General features: G+C 37.4%; 1 protein-coding gene across 2 annotated transcripts in view; it reads left to right on the top strand.

The window, feature by feature from the left end:
- Nucleotides 1-24534, top strand: part of LOC127643312 (nipped-B-like protein A) — a 66804-nt gene extending 42270 nt beyond the window's left edge. For both annotated transcript variants that reach the window (XM_052125996.1, XM_052125997.1), the window contains exons 19-45: nt 1055-1155; nt 1247-1376; nt 1752-1834; nt 1926-2058; nt 3622-3765; nt 3851-3937; nt 4113-4330; nt 4424-4526; nt 8062-8160; nt 8238-8384; nt 8483-8617; nt 8709-8807; nt 9102-9155; nt 9246-9354; nt 11146-11276; nt 11769-11909; nt 12723-12971; nt 13486-13576; nt 13756-13929; nt 14300-14490; nt 14899-15006; nt 15765-15965; nt 16096-16242; nt 17265-17635; nt 19986-20160; nt 20370-20549; nt 23477-24534. In XM_052125996.1, coding sequence (XP_051981956.1) covers nt 1055-1155; nt 1247-1376; nt 1752-1834; nt 1926-2058; nt 3622-3765; nt 3851-3937; nt 4113-4330; nt 4424-4526; nt 8062-8160; nt 8238-8384; nt 8483-8617; nt 8709-8807; nt 9102-9155; nt 9246-9354; nt 11146-11276; nt 11769-11909; nt 12723-12971; nt 13486-13576; nt 13756-13929; nt 14300-14490; nt 14899-15006; nt 15765-15965; nt 16096-16242; nt 17265-17635; nt 19986-20160; nt 20370-20549; nt 23477-23845 — 4170 coding nt within the window. In that variant the 3' untranslated portion in view covers nt 23846-24534. The remainder of the gene's footprint in view (nt 1-1054; nt 1156-1246; nt 1377-1751; nt 1835-1925; nt 2059-3621; nt 3766-3850; nt 3938-4112; nt 4331-4423; nt 4527-8061; nt 8161-8237; nt 8385-8482; nt 8618-8708; nt 8808-9101; nt 9156-9245; nt 9355-11145; nt 11277-11768; nt 11910-12722; nt 12972-13485; nt 13577-13755; nt 13930-14299; nt 14491-14898; nt 15007-15764; nt 15966-16095; nt 16243-17264; nt 17636-19985; nt 20161-20369; nt 20550-23476) is intronic.
- The last annotated feature ends 1363 nt before the right edge of the window (nt 24535-25897 follow it).

Raw genomic sequence — 25897 nt, 5'->3', positions numbered from 1 at the left:
CAATTTTTTTCTTTTTGGTGACTTAACTGCAGGAATGTGACAAAAAAAAACAGGATTAGACTGTTGGTTTTACTTTGTGATTAAACCAAATATTTTGTTGCAATTGACCCTTCGCTAAGCTCCTCCTATCTTGGTTACTCTTGCTTACTCTGACAAGTTCTGTGGAACTCCCCATTGGAATGAATGGGACATTGCCATGAACGGCACGGTTTTTGCCATATTGTTCTCATAAATGGAATGGATTATATTTTTACATAGGCTGGAATGAAGTGACACTGCAAGGCATATTAATCTGATGTTTTTGTGAAGTAAATTGTTAATATATACAGTCATTTGATCAAAAACTGTGGAGACTGTGAATCAAAATTGAGGCAAATGATTATCACAGTCACTTAAAAAGAGAAAAGCTATTTAAATGGCGATTCCATACCTGATAACATCAGCGTAAGTGAACATAGCTGCTTATAACGTCTCGTATCACGCTCACTTTGATACTGGAACTCTTTATTTACCAACACCTTTACCTAGACATGAATCAATACATAAATGAATTAAGTTTATGTTATTAGCTTCAATTTACCTGGGAGCAAATGTTGGTGTCCTCTCTGTTGTTACACATGTTCATTTGGTAATGCGGACTGACACAGTTTAATCATATTATGCTCTCCTAGAGATTTATTTAAAGTTTTTTTTTTTTTTAAAAGAAAGAAAGACTTGTGTGTATTCCTTATGGATTCCTTCCATCACTATTACAAGTGATCCAGCAACAATGTTTCCGATTTTTTTATCTCGATTATTTCGATAAAATTCTGCTTAAAACTACTCAAACAAGCATTAATCCCATAGGCTCTCATTGGAAAAACAGCAAAAGCATGTTAGAGAAATGCTGAATGGCAGCAGTTGCTAAGAAAGGATTGGTCAGATACGCTTTTAAGGCAGGAGTTAGCAAAGGGTAATTCATAAAACTAAAATACTAAAACTTTTTATGCTCTTGTGTACTTTTGTGCTCTCCGAAGCTAATTTTTGTCTTCTGGCATTTTGCCATATCTCTTAGGTCTTCTCTCGTTATGAGAAACACAGACAGTTAATTCTGGAGGAGATTTTTACCTCGTTAGCCAGACTGCCCACCAGCAAACGCAGCCTCAGGAACTTCAGGTACTGATATGACTGCCCTTATTCAGATTACTGATCCGTGATGTACATAAGCATCTCCTGCATGTGGATTTGATTCACTCTTTGTGTCTAGGTTGAACAGTAGTGATGCAGAGGGTGAGCCGATATATATACAGATGGTCAGTGCTCTGGTCCTGCAGTTAATTCAGTGTGTGGTCCACCTGCCCTCTGAGAAAGACAGCTCTGAAGATGATCACAGGAAGGTACTACTTACAAACCTAACACCGTTGAGCTAGTTTCACAGAGTCAGACTTTTGATTATCAGGATGAAGTCTGGTGCACAATGCAGTTTATTTTGTCCAAGAGTCGCCCACTTCGATCGTCTTTCTGACATGTGAAGTGACTAACTACATTTTTTATGAGTTTAGAGATGGATAATATGAAACCGTTGATACTAATATAATAGATTTTTGTGCAACAAAGTTATGGGATTAAATAATTGAGAAGCAGTCCCCGTTTTTGTGCGAGATGTGTATCAGACGGTCTATAGGTTTGCTGACTGAGACTTCCTTTTAACATCTAAGCAATTACATAATTATATTTGAAAAAGTGAAAATTTGGATGAAATTGTTTTTCAGGTTGACGATGATGTGTTAATTACCAACTCGTATGAGACAGCCAGACGAACGGCTCAGAACTTTCTATCTGTCTTCCTCAAAAAGTCAGATCATTTCTACTTTTTTTCTCCTTTATTCCCTTGTGTTGCTCCTGAAGTACTCATCATGTGTTTCTGTTTGTTAACCGTGCCTCAGGTGTGGCAGTAAACAGGGTGAGGAAGACTACAGGCCGCTGTTTGAAAACTTTGTGCAGGACCTGCTGTCTACTGTCAACAAACCTGAGTGGCCCGCCTCAGAACTACTGCTGAGCCTGCTGGGCAGATTACTGGTAAAAACAGGACTCACTTACATACACACAAAACAAACAGTCATATTCAAATTCAGGATCAGCAATAGAGTCTCAACTCACTAGCTGAACATTTCTTAGTGAATGGATTTCAACTGAAGTTTTTAACACATCCATAATGTGTATTTACAAACTACTTTGTGTTTATGATGGGATTGAATGGGTTGTTGAGGTTGTCATACCAAATAAAATGATTAATAAATAAATTAAATACAAATTAAATACAATTATTTAAACATGTCATTTTTGTAAAATATGTAAAACTAAAACAATTACAATTTAGCTGTGCTCCGATATACTAAAAATGAGTCTTATATATAACTTTTAGTGCTGTCAGTCGATTAAAACTTTTAATCGCGATTAAGCACATCATTTTTCATAGTTAATCACGATTAATTGCCGTCTTTGCAGATTTTGAAAGTGCTGAAATTTTACTCTAGAAATTTAATTTTTTCCGGTCAAAATGCACTTATCTCCTTTTAGGAAAGGAAACAAAACAACATGTAACAATAATGCTTTATTAACATTTTCCAAACAAAGCCTGACACAGTATAAAGATAGAAATGCACTAAAAAAAGCTCTAATTCAAGTAACATTAAACATTTTCCAAAGTCTAAATGGAAGGTTGACTAATTGAAAGAACTAGTCCACATAAGTTTTGTATTCATTGTGATGTGCATTATATCTCTTGAACAGGGAATGTGCAGCAAAGTAAACAAATTATGAAGAATAAGGCAAAACCTTTTAAACTCTAATCCTCCACAATATTAATCAACTGGTAGACTGTGGCTGTGCGCTTTGCTACAGCAGTCATGAAGCAGCATTTATGCTTCACATAAGTGTGTCTGTCAGTGTCAGCAACACTTTGAACTAAACTTGAAAAGCACTTGCAAACAATTTTTTTGTGGTGATAAAGACTTGTGGTGCTTCTTTGGTAATTAAGTTGGAAAATGCACATTTGAATGGGAGTGAATGGAGTAAGTGTAGTGTGTGAAATTTACGCGTTAAACTTTTTTTAATTAATTGCATGCGTTAACTTTGACAGCTGTACAGTATATATACAATATATGTATACGTATATATATGTTGTTATAATTAACTCTCTATGTGTATATACTGTATATATGATTCATATAATTAAAATGTACTTATATAAATACATTTTATAAAATGTTATTGTTTTTTAAACTGTTAAATGAAAAAATTAATGTAGTAATTTTATCTAATATAATATGACAATTTGTCTTTCAAAATGTTTATCTGTTATGCTTGTTGAAAATATAGAAAAGAAAGTACTTGAAATATACTGTGAAATTGAGTTATAAGGGTTTAACAGACAAATAAGGTTTGAAACTAATGATAAATTAAACAGTTTATACATTTTTCATTTGTGGCATTGTAATAATAAATAAAACAATTGTCAGTTAATGTGAGATCAAAAGCAGAAAAGGAAAAGACTATTCAGTCCAGCACAGCTTGCACTAAACCACACACGGACGTGCTTTCTCATTTAGTGACCCTTGACACTTCATGCGCTCATCATAGGTGCACCAGTTTAGTAACAAGCAGACAGAAATGGCACTGCGGGTGGCATCACTAGACTATCTGGGCACTGTTGCAGCCAGACTGAGGAAGGATTCTGTCACCAGCACAATGGATCAGAAATCCATCGACCGCATCCTCCGAGAGGTAAATGCGAGTAATTGACATGCAAGTGCATATATACCACATCTAATAATTATATATTGTTAAATATGTTTCTTGTGTGTTTCAGAGTTCAGAGGGACATGAGACCCAGCGACTACAGAAAGCTCTGCTGGACTATATGGATGAGAACACAGAGACAGACCCCGCCCTCACAGTAAGTAATGGATATGAGGGTATCAATGATTATTTGGCCTAACTGGCCCAGCTGAGAGTATTGTGGCCTATCACTAGTAAAGTCTGGTTGTATTTAGAGAAGTGATCTAGTGTTTGGTGCATAATTTTCCTCTTTCTCTAGTGTTAATTCTCCATAATCGGATTTTGTGTTATAGTTTGCTCGCAAGTTTTGCATTGCTCAGTGGTTCAGAGACTGCACTACGGAGGCAGAGAAGGCCATGAAGAATCAGAATCAAAAGGAGGATGACTCTGATAGCGCACAGCATGCCAAAGAGCTTCAGACCACCGGTGACATCATGCAGCGTGCTGAAACTCGCAAGAAATTCCTCCACTCCGTCATTAAATCAACTCCCAATCAGTTTACTACACTCAGGTATAATTGCACACTATATTACCAGTAATTGTTTGTTGCGACATTAATCTCTTTGGATATATCGTGGTATTGATTCAAAATAACTTTTGGCAGGATGAATTCAGACACTGTGGACTATGAGGATGCCTGCCTAATTGTACGTTATCTGGCCTCCACCAGACCCTTCTCTCAGAGTTTTGATATCTACCTGACACAGGTATGGCGCTATGTCACTAATACAGACTGTTGGTTCCAATGCATGTATTCAGTATTTTGAGTTTTTGTACGTGTTCATAATGTTGATTTGTGAAGGAGTTTTTAATTGTTCGGTCAAACCATTTCACAAAGTGTTTGTAAATCACTTGACTGTATCTGTAAGGTGGATGACCTTCCTGTTTGGAACCAAATAGTATTTACGCTATTTAGATAACCTAATTAAAAGTGTAAACTTAAATAGAAATATTTAACAAATACAAAAAAAAATTGTTGCGTGAGAACTTCTGTTATCGGTTTAAGTAAAGATTAAAAAAAAAGTTTCTTTTTTATTATACTGGATTATAGAGGTGGGGATCACAAGGTAACTGACGATCCGATATTATATTGACATCTAGGTCACGGTACAATAAAATTGTAATTCTTTATATTTGGTGTATTGCAATTTAAAACTGCGATATATTGCAATATCTTTCTCACTGTTTTTCAGTCTTATATTTATGGGACTTCAGAAAACTGTTACCAAATCACAAATATAAATAAATATAAAAGTGCCTCATACTTTGAACGTAAACCATTTATTTGTAAAAATAACAATGCTGACCCTCAAATAATTTCTTCTTTAGTGAAGCTCCTACACACTACACGACTTTCAAAGACGTCGGATCGTGGTACCGTTCATATTACAAAACTGTCTGTCTTGTCACTGAAGTCGAAGCGTTTTCAAATTACACGACGAATCCGCGATGGGTGAACACATAAGACATTTTACTATTGACGAATCCCCGACGCCTGGACTCCAAATTACGTTTCACAACAGAGTAGATGCAAGGAGTGATGCAAGATACAAAAACAAATGCATGATCAAATGTTCTGCATTTCAGAATATGATGGGGATGTTTTTAATCATATATTTTATTGGTTACAATATGAAAAAGTACCCCCTACTGAAAAATCTACCTATTTGCTAACCCGACTGTCCAAGAGAATTGGCAATTTCTCTCCAACTCTTCTCTTTCTCCATCCGGTTGTGGGACAGTTCAGATGAAACATCAAATAGGCGCTGGTGCACCTGTCAATGTTCCACAAATGTTTCCTCCATTTCTTCAGTCCAATGTGACTTTCTTGATACCGCAGCCATGCTAGTTGATGTTTTGTTGCAGGTACATCAGGACTCCTCCCACTGAAACTTCCCGTGCCACGTTTCTTGCTCTCTCATTGGCTGTAGGTCAACTCTGCAGTTATATTCAGCGAAAACATATTTCACATTGCATGATTTGGAATCGCAGACAGGTCCAGATATTTAACATTCTAGATATCTCGCTGACATCGGCGACACATCGGCGCTTCTCTCAAATCGCGTCTTTGATAGTTCATATATTGCGATCATCACTCACGGGAGTGAGCTCTGATTTGCCCACGATTTCAGGCTTTTGTCTGCGATCTCCACAAAACTGTCGGCGAATGAAAATCGGGCTTAAAATCGTGTAGTGTAAACTCTGCAATAAAATCGTTTTTCATATAAACATGCGCTAGATGAATGTCTTTTTCTATTCTAGACCAAGTATTTTAAGAAATTGATTAAAGTATTTGAAGTAACACAATGACTATTCCCTCATAATAGTGAAAAAAAGCCCCTAAAAACAACTCCAGGGGGCAAATGTTTCCCCTTAATAGAAAAGTTAATTTCTGATATTAGACTAAATAACCTTTTTTAGAAATGCTTGAGCCAGTATTTACATGAATGCTATAAACTCAATAAAATTATAATATTAAAATTATAATATTAAAAATATGCTTCTCTCAGTCACCAGAATTTAATGCTTTGTTGTTGTTTTGCCAAATAAAAGTCTCCTCAATTAAGTGTTCACTTAAAATTTATTTTTAAATATAATAGAATAACAAAGAATAACATATGTTGATAGATGTGTCACAAAAATGACATTAGCATGTTATTTTTTGCACTAACAAGCCATACTGTGAACTAGCCTACAGACAGAAACCCGAAGATCTGCCCAGAGTGTTAAGCCAATATAAAAGCTAGAGGGTGATGTGTGTAAATATTTTTGTCAAAATACATTCTAATATCCAAATTGTTTATTTTTATTTTATCCCCTATTCTCCCCAATTTGGAATATCCAATAACCACTACTTAGTAGGTCCTCATGGTGGCGCAGTTACTCACCTCAATCCTGGTGGTGGAGGACAAGTCTCAGTTGCCTCTGCTTCTGAGACAGTCAATCCATCTTATTACGTGGCTCACTGCGTATGACACCGCGGAGAATACGAGCATGTGGAGTCTCATGCTACTCTCCGCGATCAACGCACAACTTACCACGTGCCCCATTGAGGGTGAGAACCACTACTCACGACCACGAGGAGGTTACCTCATGTGATTCTACCCTCCATAGCAACCGGGCCAATTTGGTTGCTTAGAGACCTGGCTGAAGTCACTCAGCATGCCCTGGATTCAAACTCATGACTCCAGGGGTGGTAGTCATCGCCAATACTTGCTGAGCTACACAGGCCCCCCAATTTTTATTAGTCAAGTTTAAGTAATTTTTCTTTGTGGGTTTACCCAAAGTGTGAACACAGAGCCTCCCAGGCACCATCAAAACATTGATTTTAACATTAATTTCTAAACCTATAGTGTGAGTTTGAGGCATGGCTACTTGTTGGGAACTGTTCAACCGGGAGAATATGAACGTCCATTGCAGACGTGTTACAGGGGAAATTAAACTTAGCTTCATCAAAATTCGAAAACTTGCTACAAGACAGAGATGAAGAATGGAGTAAAACCAGGGTGAACATTTACAAGGTGGAGGACTTGAAGGGAATTATTATTTATTTATTTTTTTTTCTTACCACGTTTCTTCTCGACAGGTATTCTGCACTCTGGTACTGCCACACAAGTTGGCTCATTACTGTCAGGCTTCATATAAATTCGTAAGATGCTCAGTATATGTATCGTTACACCCACTAGTTACCAAGAACTATGCTACCTCCTACCCAGCTGCTGTTCAGTCCGACAATGTTATCAGACAAGCCGATTGTTCTGCAACGCTTTCTGTCCAGTGTTTTATAGTGGTCTAGTTTATTATGACGTTAAAAAGTTATCACTTTATTTATTATGGCCTATTTATTCATATGGAATCAAAGAGTGCAAAAGGGCATGATGAGTCTGAGGGGTGTTGGCAAAGGTTGTTTGAAAACATGCTTTATTTTTGTAATTCTGTTTGGTGCCACTTGTAGCACAGAAATTACACACTTCTCCTCTAACAAATTGCGACTGAAATATAACAATGTGATCATTATAATTCTTAATTCTTTTTTGGCACAGAATGTCCAGGATTTTCGGTTTTGGCCAAGAATTTTCCTTTCGGTGCATAACTAAACTGGATCATTCAAACTAACCATTCAAATGATTAGATTTGCTAAAATGAAACCGTCTTCAATGCTTGTATGTCTGTGCTAATGTGTAAATGTATATGTACAGTTATACATTAAGAGTATTCCCCCACCCCCCCACCCCCCTTTAGATTCTGAGAGTTTTAGGGGAGAGCGCTATTGCTGTCCGGACAAAAGCCATGAAGTGTCTGTCTGAGGTGGTGGCTGTAGACCCCAGTATACTGGCCAGGGTAAGAAACACAACTCAAGACAGGCAGCAACTAAGGGTGACTTCATCTGTGTGGACTACTCATCATGTTTTCTGTAGTCTGACATGCAGCGTGGTGTTCACGGGCGGTTGATGGATAACTCCACCAGTGTGAGGGAAGCAGCTGTTGAGCTCTTAGGACGGTTTGTGTTGAGTCGACCTCAGCTGACGGAGCAGTACTACGACATGCTCATCGAGAGGATACTGGTATGTCTGCTCTTCAGATAATCATAGTTTCTTGAGACACTAGAGAAATGTTGTTTAAATTGACTTTGACATTGGATATGTGTGTGGTCCCTCTTCAGGACACTGGCATCAGTGTGAGAAAGAGAGTGATCAAGATTCTAAGAGACATCTGTTTAGGGCAGCCCAACTTTAGTAAGATCACTGAGATGTGTGTGAAGATGATCCGCAGGGTCAATGATGAGGAAGGCATTAAGGTAAGGCAATCATGTACTCCATTGCAGTGCATTGCTGTAAAATTGTGTGTTTTTTGAAAGTGTTTGAGCAAACTGTCTTTCCTACTTGCAGAAACTGGTGAATGAAACATTCCAGAAGTTGTGGTTTACACCCACACCCAACCACGACAAGGAGACCATGAACAGGAAGATTCTCAACATCACTGATGTGGTCAGTGCACTCAGACTTTTTTTTCTTCACTGTTCAGACCGTAATTTCACTCGTAGGCTGTTTTCACACTTTATTTGATTACTCGGTCTGACCAAAAGTAAAATTCCAACCCCCTACCACTGCTGGCGCTGGTCTATTTTCACATTCTATTAGTGAGCTCTGAACCGAGATACATTTGCATCAATGTGTGTACCACCAAGCAGTAGCTGGTAACCCCTTTTGCTAGGTAATGACTATAGAAGCCTGTTGGTTTTACCTCCTAAATGTAGCACTTGCATCTGTCTGCTGTTGCAGGTTGCTGCCTGTAAGGACACTGGCTATGACTGGTTTGAGCAGCTCCTGCTGAATGTAAGTGTTTTGGGGGTAAAGTCAGTTTCCATTTATTAGCCTCAGTTTGGAGGATTGTAGCACTTCAATGCATTCTGTGTGTTTCTGTAGCTGTTGAAGTCAGAGGAGGATTCGTCCTATAAGCCAACCAGGAAAGCCTGTGTGCAGTTAGTGGACAATCTTGTGGAGTACATCCTCAAATATGAGGAGGCACTTGCAGGTATGCACACAAAAACACACTTCTGGAGTTGAGAGATTAACTGTAGTAAATCGATTCATGAAGGAGGTTATTTTCAGTTAAAAAGTGACTTAGTTTAATTTAGGGATGTGCGAGATTAGTCAAGTAATCAGTGCTGCTGCTATTTGTCGGTTAAATGTTTTTCCCCATTAAACTTAAAAACGTTCAAGTTTTATTTGCACATTTACGGTTTGATTTGTATTTTTTTTACAAAGTCCTGTTAATGATATATAAATAAAAAAGCGGATTAGTAGATATATGCAAAGTTTCATTTTAAGTTACGCCATGCAATCTTCTTTGCCCCTTTAACTCACGGCGCATGCAGAAAAATGTCTTCTTGCAAGACAAGCAAAGTATGGGATTTAAGCATTTAGGTTGGGGGGTGCAGATTGGCCAGAAACTTGCCAAGCTCTACCAACTTGCTAAGGGTTTCTGCATGCTATTTCTTCTGTTCCAGCTGAGCGAGCTGACACACTGAATGTGCTGACTTAGTGTGTTAGGTAACTTTTACTTGGTGAATTCTATTTATAACAGGCTATTAAGTGTGTTCTTATTGGTCCAGCACTGCATAGTTGTTTTCAAGAAATATGCCTATGTTTGCTATCGTCATGTTTTTTAGGATAGCCTAATGTACTATGATCATTATTCAAGGCAAGCACGTCGCAAATATATGCCCCATTTTTGAAATTATATATTAAGTATTACAGATGGATCTTAAACACAATATCTTTTCAAAAGTGTTTTTAACTTTTAGACTTGTCGATTGTAAAATTTCAGTTTAAATTCCAGTAAAATTGTGCACATCCTTAGTTTCATTTAAACTATTAATCCACAGTGCTTTTCAGAAAGTTTCTTTTCAGTTTTTTTGTTATTCTTTTTTAGTTGTATGCATTGTGGTGTTTTTAATGTAAATTGTCTAATTAATCTAATGCAGAAATAGTTAATACAGAAACACTAGTCCATGCGTTAATTTCCTCTAGATTGGAATATTGTAATTCACTCTTCTTTGGGTTTACTCACTAAGATCCTAAATCACCTATAATACATCCATTCTGCTGCTAGAGATTTTACTTCCAGTTATAAGTCTGCACACATCACTCCCATTCTGCGACAGCTCCATTGGTTACCAGTTACCTATCGCATTAAATACAAGATATTGTTGACACTTGCTCCTCAGTACATCGCTGAGTTGCTTCACCCTTATATTCGGACACTATGGTCTGGTGCAAATTTCCTGTTTGTCCCAAAATTCAGGTTGTCGTCAATGGGAGGCAGGTCATTTATGACTGTTGCTCCTCGACTTTGGAATGCTCTCCCACAGCCCCTTTGGGAAATCACCACATTCTCCTCCTTTAAAAATCACATCTAAAATCTCATCTCTTCACTCAGTGTTATCTCTCGGCTGCTTGTTTGGGAGGTTTTTTTGTGCGTGTGTATGTGTTAATGGTCCATTTGCTGTATCTAATGTATTTGCTCTCATGTAAAGTGACCTTGGGTTCAAGAAAGGCACTATATAAAATAAATGTATTATTATTAATGAAATGCATATAAATTTAAACAGTGTAAAAGTGTAATGCTGTCACCCTTACCTTTTATCCTCATTGTTTGCTTTGTGAATTGGGTATTTAAAAAGGACATACTCAAAGAAAATTTGTTTGTGAATCAGATGACACCACACCCTTCTGATGCTGGTCATGAATTTGTTCTTACTGAATGAATATGGAACTCCAAATGAAGATGTTAATATGCTGTTGTAATGCTGTCTGTGTGCAGAGCACAAGAGTGTAAACTCAACGCGGTTGGTTGCGTGCATCAACACACTCTATCTGTTCAGTAAGATCAGAGCGCATCTAATGGTAAAGCATGCTATGACTATGCAGCCCTACCTCACCACCAAGTGCAGTGTAAGTATATATTTCCTCTCTGCAAACAGCAACCATTAAAAGGATAGTTGATAGTAGTAATGAAAACCATCATCATTTTATGGCATCATGATGTTCCAAACTTGTATGACTGACTGACTTCTGTGAAACACAAAAGAAATCTCAGTCACCATTCCCTTTCATTGTATAGAAAAAAATGCAATGAAAGTGAATGAGTGAGGCTAACATACCTAACCTAACATCTCCTGTTTTTCTTCACGGAGGAAAATCGTGCATGTTTGGAACACATGAGGGTGAATAAATGATGACAGAATTTGTACTTTTGAACTGTCCTTTTAATCCATTTCTACTAGTTAAATGTTTGAAGTCACTCCACCATCTAGTGGTCATACGTTGTCTGAAAACTGTTAGTATGCTAAAGTACATGTCAGTAAATAGATGAAATGTATGTATTTTTCAGTGTTTATGTGTAATGGATGTGTTAAATGATGTTTGTATTTGTCGTTTTTACAGTCTCAGAGTGACTTCATGGTGATTTGTAATGTTGCTAAAATCCTGGAGCTGGTAGTTCCTCTGATGGATCACCCGAGCGAGAACTTCTTGACCACCATTGAAGAAGACCTGATGAAGCTCATCTTAAAATATGGCATGACCGTAAGTGACAGATGATATGCTCATAATGAGGTCATGTGTCCGTGGTCAGTGCAAGATCATGTTACAACAGTGTAGCGTACTACAGTACGAGATACATGCTGCTTAATATACAATTGTAGGCAATACACAGTGTACTATAAATGGTTTTCTATTGTGTTGTCATTTCTGGTGGCACACAACCGTACCAATGAACATACAGTGTGACCAAAGATGTCAGATTTAGTATTTCAATCGAACGTGTGTGTGTGTGTGTGTGTGTGTGTGTGTGTGTGTGTGTGTGTGTGTGTGTGTGTGTGTGTGTGTATATTTATGTGTTTATATATTTATTTATTTGTGTGTGTGGGTGATATGCATGTATATGTATGTATATGTATGTGTGTATATATATATATATATATATATATATGTATGTATGTATGTATGTATGTATGTATGACTAGGATAGATAAAATACATTATTGTTTTCATGTAACAACAAAATTGAATTTGTATCATTGACTACACAATATCAAATGACCAAGTAATTAGACTGACAAACCTTTTTTGTAAAAAAAAAAACAAATTCAATATTTTTACTTTGCCTTACAGTAACACAACACTAACGTTTCTCAACCCATCTGGAGTAGAACAAGTAAAAATGATGCATTTGTGGTTCAGTGAATGAGCTAACAATTACTATTGATTTTATTTATATATATATATATATAAATCCAGTCACGCTGACTAACATCTAAATGTTTACAAAACTCACAGGGTGCTTAGCTGCAAAAAAGTATCCAGTTTCATCACTGTCTCTCTCTCTCTCCCCCCCAGGTTGTCCAGTACTGTGTGAGTTGTTTGGGTGCGATTGTGAATAAAGTGACCCATAATTATAAGTTTGTATGGGCCTGTTTTAACCGTTATTATGGGGCTTTGACTAAGCTGAAGGTCCAGCATCAGGAGGGTACGAACAACATGGCACTCACTGCCACTAAAGCAGCACTGCTCCGATCTCTTTTCACCGTGGGAGCTCTCTGCAGACACTTTGACTTTGACTTCGAGCAGTTCAAGGGTACCACTAAGGTATCAGAACCTTTCCTGATACACATATAAAATGAATTTGGTGTTTAATTAGAACTCCCTTTACTTTATTTTCTTTGTTTTTTCGTATTATAATAAATGCTTATTTAATTTTTTATTATGGATACATTTATTTTAATTATTTTCTCTACTTATTATAACTCATTTTTATATTTATTTAATTTAAGTATAACATCCATAATTTTTTATTACTATTATAACTCCCCTTATTTATTTTATCTTATTTGTTATAACTATTTTTAAAATTTATTTTAGATTTAATAAAAAAAATATATATATTATAACTCCCCTTATTCGTTTTAATTATAGTGCACTTTATTTATTTAATATACATATTTTCCCCATTATTTATTATTTATTTTATTTTTTAATTATAACATAAATATTTTTTTATTTAATTGTAACTTGCTTTATTATAACTAATTTATTTATTTTAAATATAAATCCCTTTATTCTTTTTAAATTATAACCTGTAATTTCACACTGTTATTTGCAGGTTGTGATAAAGGAGAAGGTTCTGGAACTGTTGCTGTATTTTACCAATCATGAGGATGAGGAAGTCCGGTGCAAAGCCATCATTGGGTTGGGTAAGATGACTATTAATTTAAATATTTCAAATGTTATACATAAGTATTGCTTTTTTTCTTTTCTTGTCAGATTGAGAGTATCTTTTTTCAAAATAACTCAAGTCTCATGCTATTGCGATCTCATTAATCTTTCATTTTAACCGCTATAATCTCTAAGCTCTCTCTCACATGCATTGCAGGGTTCCTGTTCATCATGCACCCAAGTCAGATGTTTGTTCCTGAGGTGAAGTCTCTGTATAACGGGCTGCTGTCTGATCAGAGGTGCTCCATCACGCTGAAGATCCAGGTGCTGAAGAACCTGCAGATGTACCTGCAAGAGGAGGACACGCGTATGCAGGAGGCCGACAGAGAGTGTGAGTGGCCACTCCACGCTTCATATGGCTAGATTTACTACTTAAACAGCTGCTTATGGCAGAAATTTTGTGCTGAAGTTAAGACTTTTATTCATTTACCAATCAAAACTCTGGTTTGAGTTAATTTTCCATTATAACAATTTATTTTATAAATGTAACTCTGATATATAACTATGACTTAATATTTTTTAGATATTTTAATGCACAATTTCCAAATAAAGGTAGGCTTTTTATGTAACAATCTGGTCTAATAAACCGTTTTTGTGTCCATTTGTAAAACAAAAACATTTTGTGTCTCCCCTTATTGGGGAAAAAAGCTAATTGTTTCCTTGCTCAATCTTACCTTTTAGTTTTGTTTTTCTATCTTCAGGGCAGAAATTGTCAAAGCAGGAGGATCTAAAAGAGATGGGTGACATATCCTCTGGTATGAGCAGTTCCATCATGCAGCTCTATTTGAAGCAAGTGCTGGAATGTTTCTTCCACACGCAGTCCAGCGTGCGACACTTTGCCCTCAATGTCATCGCGCTGACCCTCAGCCAGGGACTCATACACCCTGTACAGGTACACCCACACAAATATACTTACAACTACAGGGACATTTTCAACTCTGCATTGATATCATCGTGTGTCCCACAGAATCTGCGACCATGAGAAAGCACCACATTTTCAGTTTGTCAGTCACAAACTCCTACACATCCTTTGCAAGATTATTTATTTTTTCTAATTAGAAATTACAGAATTACAAATAGAAAGAATTTCATGATTACATTTAAAATATTTAGAGCACTGCCAAGGTCATGAGTTAGATTCCCAGCGAACACACATACTGTTAAAAAATAATCAGCACAGAAAATATGAAATAAAGTGTACAGATTCTGTGTAGACCTAGTCGGCAGTGTAACATCCTTGGGGGAAGAATTTACACACTAATATGGACTTGTCACTATTCTTTTCTCCTTCCATTCACAGTGTGTGCCATATCTGATCGCCATGGGGACGGACCCAGAGCCCACCATGAGGAACAAAGCAGACCAGCAGCTGGTGGACATTGATAAGAAGTACACTGGCTTTATCCATGTAAGCATCTATACACACACCTTGCTTTATGGTGTAGTACAATATTTGATAATACCAATCTATTACTATTATTCGGAAACATTGCAGTCGTAAGTGTAAGAATGTACAATATATCATGCAACATTCATCTTAAACTCCATGAGAAAACGCAACAATTTCAATCTGTTTTATTGTGATGTATCTTATAGGATTAGTTAACCCAAAACCCATTCTCTCATCATTTACTCACCCTCATGCCATCCCAGATGTGTATGACTTTCTTTCTTGACCAAAACACAAAGATTTTTAGAAGAATATTTCAGCTCCGTAGGTCCATAGTGATAGCAAGTGAATGGGTCCCAAAATTTTGAAGCACCAAAATCCACATAAGGGCAGCATTAAAGTACTCCAGACGACTCAGGTGATTAAATCCACGTCTTTTGAAGGGATGTGATGAGGGTGGATGAAAAACGGATCAATATTTGTCCTCTTTCCTTCATTTTCACTTTCCCCTTCTGTTTTTGTTGATTCACAGTTTTCATGCATATCGCCCCCTACTGGGAAGGGATGAGAATTTATGATGACAATTAACTTCAATATTGATCTGTTTCTCACCCACATCTATCATATCGTATTTGAACACATGGATTTCACCACTGGGATTACTTTTATGCCCCCTTTATGAGGATTATGGCACCCATTCACTTGCATTGTATGGACCTACAGCGCTGAAATATTCTTCTAAATGGAAGATGATAATATTATATTGTTCTCAACAGATGAAGGCAGTAGCAGGTATGAAGATGTCGTACCAAGTGCAGCAGGCTGTCTTGGGGTCAGGTGGATCCGTGATCCGTGGGTTCCGTCTGGATGAGACCAATTCTGCACAATGCTCCCACCTCTACAGTATGGTCCGCGTAAACAGACAACACCGACGAGCGTTCCTCATCTCGCTGCTCAATCTCTTTGACGACAGCTCAGTAAGCACTTTTTCTCTGCTTTTTATACAGAGTCTGTCTCTCTCCCTTTAATTGCTTTTTTGTGGCATGATGGTTTCAGTGACAAGTGGCTAACCCTTTCTTTATTTTGTTTTACTCTCTCTTTGAGCAGAAGGTGGAGGTGAACATGCTGTTGTTCATTGCTGATAATCTGGCCTACTTCCCTTATCAATCTCAGGAGGAGCCGCTGTTCATCATGCATCATATAGACATCACACTGTCCGTGTCAGGCAGCAATCTGCTACAGACATTTAGAGAGGTAAATAAATACAAAAACACTTTCTGGCTTTGTGTAGCACTTGCTGCTCTGCAAGGATCCCAATGATAGCTCTAAATAGACAGCCAAACATTAACACACAATTAAACAAAAAGTATTGTTCATTTCCAAGGTTCAGAGTAAAAGTGGAATATCAGTGTTTATTGCAAAAAAAAAAACTTGACAACTTGATCTAATATTTATTTTATAATAATGATGTGGACCACAGGGAAAAAATAAGACCCCTTAAAGTCAAGACTGGAGTACCCTACACTATTTTAACGGAATAGTTCAGCCAAAAATGAAAATTCTGTAATTATTTTATTAAAATAGAGCTGGAAGGTGGACCTGGGTAGCTTAGCAAGTAAAGACGCCGACTACCACCCCTGGAGTCGTGAGTTCATTCAGGACGTGCTGAGTGACTTCAGTCAGGTCTCCTAAGCAACCAAATTGGCCCAGTCTCTAGGGAGGGTAGAGTTACATTGGGTAACCTCCTCATGGTAGCTATAATGTGTTTCGCTCTCGGTGGGGCACATGGCGAGTTGTGCGTGGAATGCGCAGAGAATAGCGTGAAGTCTCCACACGCACTATGTCGCCACAGTAATGCGCTCAATAAGCCATGTGATAAAATGCATGGATTGACATTCTCAGATGCGGAGGCAACTGAGATTCGTCCTCTGCCACCCGGATTGAGGCGAGTCACAAGCCACCACGAGGACTGGGAAATGGGCATTCCAAATTGGGGAGAAAATCAAAAAGAAAAAAAAAGAGCTGGATCATGTTGAATAGGTTTTTTTTGTGTTTCAACTTTTTACCTATTTTTATATTTGAACTTAGATTTTCCATGAAAATACCCACAGAAGCTAGCATTGCATTAACAAACCAATAATGTTTAGCTAATCTCCGTTTGTCAAATTAGTGAATAGGTGCTGTATACTGTAAACTTTGGCAGTCATGTTAATGGCCTCATGGTTGTGACATCATTACATAACGATTTCTGAACAAGACATTTGCATTCTGCTCAGTCTCTCATTAGAGTTCCAGGCAGGAAGAGCAAGAAGAGACGACGGCGGCGACCAAGACAACAGAACGGCTCTGAGAAGGGGAGAGGAGTTCCAGAGGAGGAGAGAGAAAGACACAGCGGAGATGAAGAGGATGTGGATGGGGATTATGAGGAGGATGAGGAGGGGGAGCGAGTGAGGAAGCCCAAACCCGTGGAGGATGCCGTGGAGTGTGTGTCAGATTCTGATTCTGACCTCGAGGATGCTGATGCTGTCATGGAGCGTCTCCCTGATGATACATCATCTCTTCTGGACTTTGCTCGAGCATCACAGGGCATACTGTTACTGCTGGTGCTCAAACAACACCTCAAGAACCTTTACGGCTTCTCAGACAGGTAGCCCACACATACACACACACACACACACACATCTCCCTTGTGAAAATCCAAAACCTTAGATATGACTGAAATGGTTGCTACTAGGGCTGGTTAATTAAGCCAAATTAAATTGCTTAAAGGGATAGTTCACCCAAAAATGAAAATGAGCTCATAATTTCCTTACCCTCATGTCATTCCAGATGTATATGACTTTCTTTCTTCAACAGAACACATTTAAAGAAAAATATCTCAGCTCTGTTGGTCCATAAAATGAAAGTGGATGGTGATCAGACTTTTGAAGCTCCAAAAACATTATTATTTCCCCAATCAGAGGAAACATTTAAACCAAACCAAACTGTTGCCAATATTTAAAGTATTTAATACAATAAGTAAATTACAGTAAAAATAATTACAAAAGAAAAATCAAAGCATGTTTTCCATACTGTTTTAACTAAATAAACACAAGGGAGAATGCAAATTTTCTTTTAAATGCATCAGTATAACAAATGGTGTAATTACCTTAATATTTTTTTTTCAAAATATATATACACTGGTGGCCAAAAGTTTGGAATAATTTACTGATTTTGCTGTTTCGGTAGGAAATTGGTGCTTTAATTCACCAAAGTGGCATTCAGCTGATCACAATGTATAGTCAGGACATTACTGATGTAAAAAAACAGCACCATCACTATTTGAAAAAAGTCATTTTTTTTATCAAATCTAGACAGCAGCCATCACTCCATCACCTTATCCTGGAGTAATCATGCTAAATTGCTAATTTGGTTCTAGAAAATCACTTGCCATTGTATAAATCACAGTTGAAAGCTATTTGGTTCATTAAATGAAGCTTAACATCGTCTTTGTGTTTGTTTTTGAGTTGCCACAGTATCCAGTAGACTGGTATATCTTAAGGTAAATAATTTCAAAAAAGAAATGGCTTTCTCTAGAAACTTGTCAGTCAATCATTGTTTTGAGGAATGAAGGCTATACAATGCTTGAATTTGCCAAAACACTGAAGATTTCATACAAAGGTGTAACTACAGTCTTCAAAGATAAAGCACAACTGACTCTAACAAGGACAGAAAGAGATGTGGAAGACCAGATGTGCAACTAAACAAGAGGATCAGTACATCAGAGTCTCTAGTTTGAGAAATAGATGCCTCACATGTCCTCTGCTGACAGCTTCATTGAATTCTACCCGCTCAACACCAGTTTCATGTACAACAGTAAAGAGAAGACTCAGGAGGACTTATGGGAAGAATTGCAAAGAAAAAGACACTTTTGAAACAGAAAAACAAAAAGAAAAGGTTCGAGTGGGCAAAGAAACACAGACATCGGACAACAGATAAATGGAAAAGAGTGTTACGGATCTTAACCCCATTGAGCTTTTGTGGGATCAGTTAGACTGTAATGTGCGTGAGAAGTGCCCGACAAGACAGTCACATCTACGACAAGTGCTACAGGAAGTGAGGGGTGAAATGTCACCTGAGTATCTGGACTAACTGACAGCTAGAATAACAAGGATCTGCAAAGCTGTCATCGCTGCACATGGAGGATTTTTTGATTAGAACTCTTTGAAGTAGTTTATGTTTTTTTTCTATACATTGTGATCAGTTAAATGCCACTTTAGTGAATAAAAGTACCAATTTCTTTCCATAAGAGCAAAATCTGAACATTATTCCAAACTTTTGGCTGACAGTGTTTGTGTCAGTGACAAATAAGATATACTTCTTTCCATGCTCCTTAAAAACAAGTTTTTCTTTCATTTTACCTCATTTAACCTGAGAAAAATATGTTTTAAAACAGTCAAAATATCTGATATTTAAAAAAAAAGCATGAGTACGAGTCTTTAAAACACTCCTCTCTGTTTGATGTGCACACCAGCTGACTTTGATCTAGTGGACAAAAGTTTTCAAATATTAATATTTTCAAACAAAGTTGTCTCACTGCGTAATTTGATACATAATAATAAAATGTTATTCCAAACTACTTATGCCAACATTTTCCTTTTTTTTTTTTTTTTTTTTCTTTCATTAATTTAAGCTTTTAATGAATCTGATTTACAGAAAATGGAAATGAAAACATAACTGTTACCAACTCTTTTTGCTACTTAAGATTTAAAAAACTTAGACAGTATTAAAACATCTCTGGCTTAACTTTCTCATGCTCACGAGACATGAGACAAGGAAGCATCACAGAATTATTCTAATGGCACGATGACTTGATGGCAAATAAAAAGCACATTAAAACCAATAATGTTTATATTAAATATTTATGTCACCTGTCTCTTGTTGCTGTTCTCTTTGTAGTTTTGTTTGTATACTTTTATTACTTGGATTAATTTATTCTGCTCTTTCTTTCAATGCAGCAAAATTCAGAAGTACTCTCCCACTGAGTCAGCGAAGGTGTACGATAAAGCCGTAAACAGAAAGACGTCGGTCCACTTCAGTCCACGGCAGACTATCGACTTCCTCAACAACGATGATGTTCACAACGAGATGACATATGAGTTGAAGAGGAAGATCGTCAAACAATACCTCGATGTAAGAACATGCTGCTGGTTTTGCATTTCAGTCATGATGCAAGCTGCATCACTGTTACTATTGCTCATTCTTAGGGTTAGAGTTTAAAGATTGGTGAAACTATAGATTGAATACTATAGTAACTGAGTCTGTTGATGTAGTATGTCTCTAGCTGTCTGCCAAGCAAACAAAAGGTCATGAATTCTGTCCCCTCTGTGTTTGGTTCTCAGTTTAAGTTACTGATGGAGCACCTGGACCCCGATGAAGAGGATGAGGAGGGAGAGACGAGTGCAAACGTGAGGAATAAAGCCATCACTGCACTGCTGGGGGGAGCAGCCACAAGCCCCAGAAACCACCACACAGCCGACTCTGAGGATGAGGAGAGCGATGGAGAGGAGAGGACACCGGGGGTGAGATGACTCAAAACAGATGTTTGACTATAAACATGAAGTCAGGTCCACTTTACAGCTTATTCTGGACATGAACTGCCCACTTGGACAGAAAGAAACCAGTCTTGATTGACATGTAAAACAATCACAGTTTGCTTTTTTATTTAATGAGGTTCAGTGAGTACATCTTAAATCGACAAGACCACAATAATTGCCTGGCACAGCAGTCTCTATTAACTGTTTTAAAGGAAAAAAGAAATGAGAAATAAGTGCTAAATATGTGTTGACTTCTGTAGACCTCATAGGGATACGGCGGTGAGACATTTATTATTGGCAACATTTCTTATTGCGCAACAGCACTGAGGTAAAAATGTCTTATATTTAAATGACTGTGTTAGTGGATTAGTTTCTTAGGGATATATGGACTCTAATTGCAGCCCTACAATAAACAGGATGCATATAATAAAAAGATGCTCTAAAAGGGGCGCGACACCGCTTATCCACATACCGTACGCAAAATGATGCACTTAAATTTAACCTTGTAGAGTACTTGGAGTACTTGTAGTGTGTAGTGGTATGTTTGTTGTGTGTGTGTGTGCGCGTGTGTGTGCGCACAACAAGTAGTTTATGGAATCCGATGTTTATTAACTCTTTCCCCGCCAAACACGAATTTTCCGTTTTATGACGCTTCGCCAAACACGAATTTTCCGGTTTCCGTGTTTAGGTGTTATACGGTAAGGAAGACCCTCACGCATGTTTTGAAAGAGTACGCAACTCTTTGATCAAAGAAACAGACTGCGATCGTCTCAAACATGAAGAAGTGGAGTATTGAGAAGCTCAAAATATCAGACATAAACATGCCTTTTTATCAGCTTTTTGTCTGAATTGATGTTGTTTTTTGACAAAACCGACCTCTGTTCAAGTCGCAATAAAAAAAGAACAAATGAAGATAAAATAAAATCGCAGAGGCTCAGATCTTTATTGTGATATATAGCATCTTCATATATTCATGGAAGAAAATATTCTGCGGGCCATTAAAATTTAGCGAAAATCGTCAAAAACCCTGGCGGTGGCTGGCAACTTTTTTTTAAAAACGCTGGCGGGGAAAGAGTTAAAGGACCGTTCTGGGTTCAATACAAGTTAAACTCAATCGACAGCATTTGTGGCACAATATTGATTACCACAAAAAATGTATTTCGACTTGTCCCTCATTTTCTTCTGAAAAAAGCAAAAATCGAGGTTACGATGTGGCACTTACCTTGGAAGTAAATGGGGACAATGAAAGTGAATTTGGCCAATATTTGGAGGGTTTAAACAGACATGTGAAGCTTATAATTTTATTAAACCACTTGCATTAATTATTCTGTAAAAGCGTGTGTGTTATTTGAGCTGTGGAGTTGTTTAAATTTGAATTTTTACAGTAGTTTTAGGGTTTGTTGACATTACATCGTCATGGTAACAAAGTTGTAAAATTGGCTTTAGTTTTACATACAAAAGGTTAGTACGTCAACAAGATTTTTCCTTTTTTTTTTAAAGAGGAGGGACAAGTCCATATAAATTTTTGTGGTAATCAATATTATGCCACAAATGCTGTCGATTGAGCTTTACTTGTATTGAACCTGGAACTTTCCTTTTAAAGCAATCCGTTGTCTGTCAGACACCCCACCATAAAGAATCGGCAACCGATTCAGTAGAAATCGTTTTTTTTTTTTTATCTGTCCACATATGCATAACTATGTGGACTATGCGTAATAATGGGAACATGCTTTAAACAGGCTATTGAAAGTCCAATAATGACTAAAAATGGCATTTATTGTTGAATGTGTGATTTTGTACATAAGCAATGCTTTAAATAATGAGGATGATTTAAGACACAACTTCTCAAAGTTTAACACGCTGATAGTAACTACACTCAAATGCACCGCACACTCCGCATGCTTCAACATTACAAAAAATGTCATCTTTTAATTGATCCCTTTAAAAGCACCACAGCTAAAAATGGTAAACTCACCAGAACATTCTGTCCTATTTGTAGTATGTTTACCTTTATATAACTACGTTTCCATCCAAGGATTTTTTTGCGAAAAAGAATTTAGCCTATCAAAATAAAGTTCATTGCAAATTATCACAAAAATTTCACGTGTTGACGTAATATTTTTCCGTTTAACTCTAGCACATAAAATCTATGTCAATACTTCAAATGTTGTGAAAAACTGGTTTGAAAAAACATTTTGTTGCAAAAATTGGCATTAACACAAAAATGTAGTCACATGACAGAATTTACCCCAATCATTAGCCTGTGTTAATCATGATGACAAAGTATACATCCTAGAAAGCCAATTTTTTGTTTTTATTTGTATTCTATTTTCAATTGTTAGGTTTTTATTCTATGACTGCTAATTTTACTGTACTTGTTCTTCAGTGTTTTTCTAGTTCAGTTTAGTTTATATTTAAGTTTTATTATTTTAGTGATGCTAAAGCTAATACGTTAACTGATATAATTTAAACGGCATACAAATTAACAGGGCAGAATTGTGTCATTGCTATCTAGAGGCATTTTAGTACTTATTGAAGGCGGGTTGAATTTTTTTTTTACATTTATTACAATAAACCAATTCATTTGAGGCTGTTACACACCTTTATTTTATTTTAGCTTGTTTTGGAAGTTTATTAGTTTTTTTGTGCATTTCAGATAATTAAAATGTTTTCATTTAGTTTTCCTCTTAATTTACATTAATGATGATGATAATAATATTGCTTAATAACTCGTTAACAACTTTCCCCTGTTAACTTTTGGAAATTGCTTAAAACCAGCCAATCACATTGGTGTTTGCGATTTTGAGAAAGCGCTTGCCATTTTCTGTGCAATATCTATCATACCGTTCATGCAAACTGTGAATTCTGTGTGAATGGTAACAAAAAGGCTCATGTTATGTCTTTCTTCGTAGGCGTCTCGGCGTGGAAGGCGCACGGGAGACTCGGGAGACCTGCTGTTGGCAAACATGAGCGAGTCTGTCAGCGCACTTGATATAATCGCCATCCACTGCCCCAAATTCAAAGACCGACCGCAGATAGCGCGCGTGATCCAGCGGCACAGCGGAGGTTACAACATCCACTGGATGGCGGGCTCGTACTCCAGCCCCTGGGCTGAGGCTAAGCGGCGTGATGGACGCAAGCTGGTGCCTTGGGTGGACACCATCAAAGAGACCGATATAATCTATAAAAAAATTACGCTCACCAGTGGCAACAAGCTCAACCACAAAGTCGCACAGACTCTACGTGCACTCTACGCTGCCAAGGACAGGAACTCCAGCTAATAATACATACAAAACACACATCTCCCATCTCCAACACCATCTCTCTCCATATACCATCATGCCTATCAGCCAAACATCTCCTGGGTCATCGTCAGCCAAACACACAAACCCAAGCGGCTATTCTACACTACAAACTCTTTCTCTCCGATGCACTCTGGGTCTGGTGGTAACATTTTGCCCTCTGGCAGGAAGACGCAGCACCAGGGTGCATCGTCGTATCGCAGGAATAAAATGTTTGGAGAAACATTGTATGGGTGCTCCTTCGCTGTTGTGCAGCAGATTTCTGGTTGTTTGATTTCTACTCCCAGTGTATCATAGTTTAACATAAAAATATTGTTTATATCTATAAAATAAATTTAAATATATACTGAATGTTGAAAGAATTAGTTTGTTGATGTTTTTACTGGTTTCTTTTTTTTTTTCTTTTCTTTTTTTTTTTTGGATTTCTTAGTGTCAAACGGCTTTCAATAGTTTAGCTCCTTCTATTGGCTGATGATAATTCTTTCTGTTAAGCTGTTTGTCCATTTTGTACGATAGTACCGTGTGGCTGTAATTTATTGTGTATAGCATGCAGTGTCTGTGAGGAGGGCTGTGTCGAAGGAGATTTTGCGATAACAGGTTGCCCTGCTCAGCGTAAAGGGACCCACATGCCTCTGATGGAACAAATACTGCAATAAATTTTCTACTTCTCTTACTTGCAAGACTCATCCTGTCGATTTTCTACTCTTGTTCATATGCACTTATTTCATTTTTGCTGTAAATAATTTCTTTACTGACAGGTACAGTAGAGTTGTCACGCAACACTCCAATGTCTCGGACGTGTGCCAACTGATTTTCAAATGTGGCTTGGTTGGCAAGATTAGTTTAAGGATAACTTGGCATAAACCTTGAATATGTCCTGGTAGCCTCCCAGCAACCAGGTTTGATAAGTCTAATATGCTGTTCTGTTCACATCACTGGCAAAACTTTAAGCTTGCTAAATTAATGAAACTTTTCTGCGTAACCAATGAAGCCATGTTCAAAGACGGTGAGCCCAATCATTACCAACAAAATCTCTTTGGTCCAAAATCCTGCTGTACATTAATGTACATTAAACATCAAATATTTTCTGACTGGCCGTGATTGCGTCACATCATGTCACTAAAAATTGTGTTTAAGCCAGTGGTTGAAAGTCTTGTAAGAGCTGCATGTAATGTTCACACTGTTTGTGTTTATTTGGAGTCCCACAGAAACCCTATACCTACCCCTAAACCTTCCTTAACCCTTTGAGTAAATCTAACCCATTTAGGAATCTAACCTTAGGAACAGCGAATGAGACTAGCGAGATTTTGCCTGCTTTACACAGCCACATTAAAGGGGCTTCTAGATGACTTGCGTTGAGGCTCCAACGTTCAACGGCAGCTTCAAGCGCCTCCTTGACCTCCACATGAATTGTGGTTTTCTCCCCAATTTGGAATGCCCAATTCCCAATGCGCTCCAAGTCCTCGTGGTGGCATAGTGGCTCGCCTCAATCCGGGTGGTGGAGGACGAATCTCAGTTGCCTCCGCATCTGAGACCGTCAATCCACGCATCTCATCACATGGCTTATTGAACTCATTTCCATGGAGACGTAGCGTGTGTGGAGGGTGTAAACATTTTTAAATTGTATTAAATAAAGAGGACTCGTTTGCATTAAGGTCTTACTATGTTTTTGGGGAATTGAACTCTAGTCTCCTGATGCTCAGAAACAACAAGGCATATATTTAATTAAATTTAATGTTGCTTTAATAGTCTTGAAGACATCGTTAGTGAGGTAAAAAAGTATGTGAAAATTACTTTAAGATAGACCTTTTGCGTAACGGCAAATTGCTGGTGGTAATCTGGCTGACCCTTGGAAGTGTTGGCGGCAACAGGGTTATGGAAAGCCACATGGTTCATAATTAGCCAATTTATTTAGTTTTTAAAACGGCACATTTTGCGATGCAATTTTTTTTTTGGTCTATAATGCCACAAAATGCATATTTTTTGTATTAAAATTTGTATTTATTTTTTGGGGAGGATAGGTGTTTTGAA

Source organism: Xyrauchen texanus, chromosome 4 (assembly GCF_025860055.1).
Source record: "Xyrauchen texanus isolate HMW12.3.18 chromosome 4, RBS_HiC_50CHRs, whole genome shotgun sequence".
Taxonomy (NCBI): domain Eukaryota; kingdom Metazoa; phylum Chordata; class Actinopteri; order Cypriniformes; family Catostomidae; genus Xyrauchen; species Xyrauchen texanus.
The sequence above is the reverse complement of the archived record's forward strand: the minus strand, read 5'-3'. Positions and strand labels throughout refer to the sequence as shown.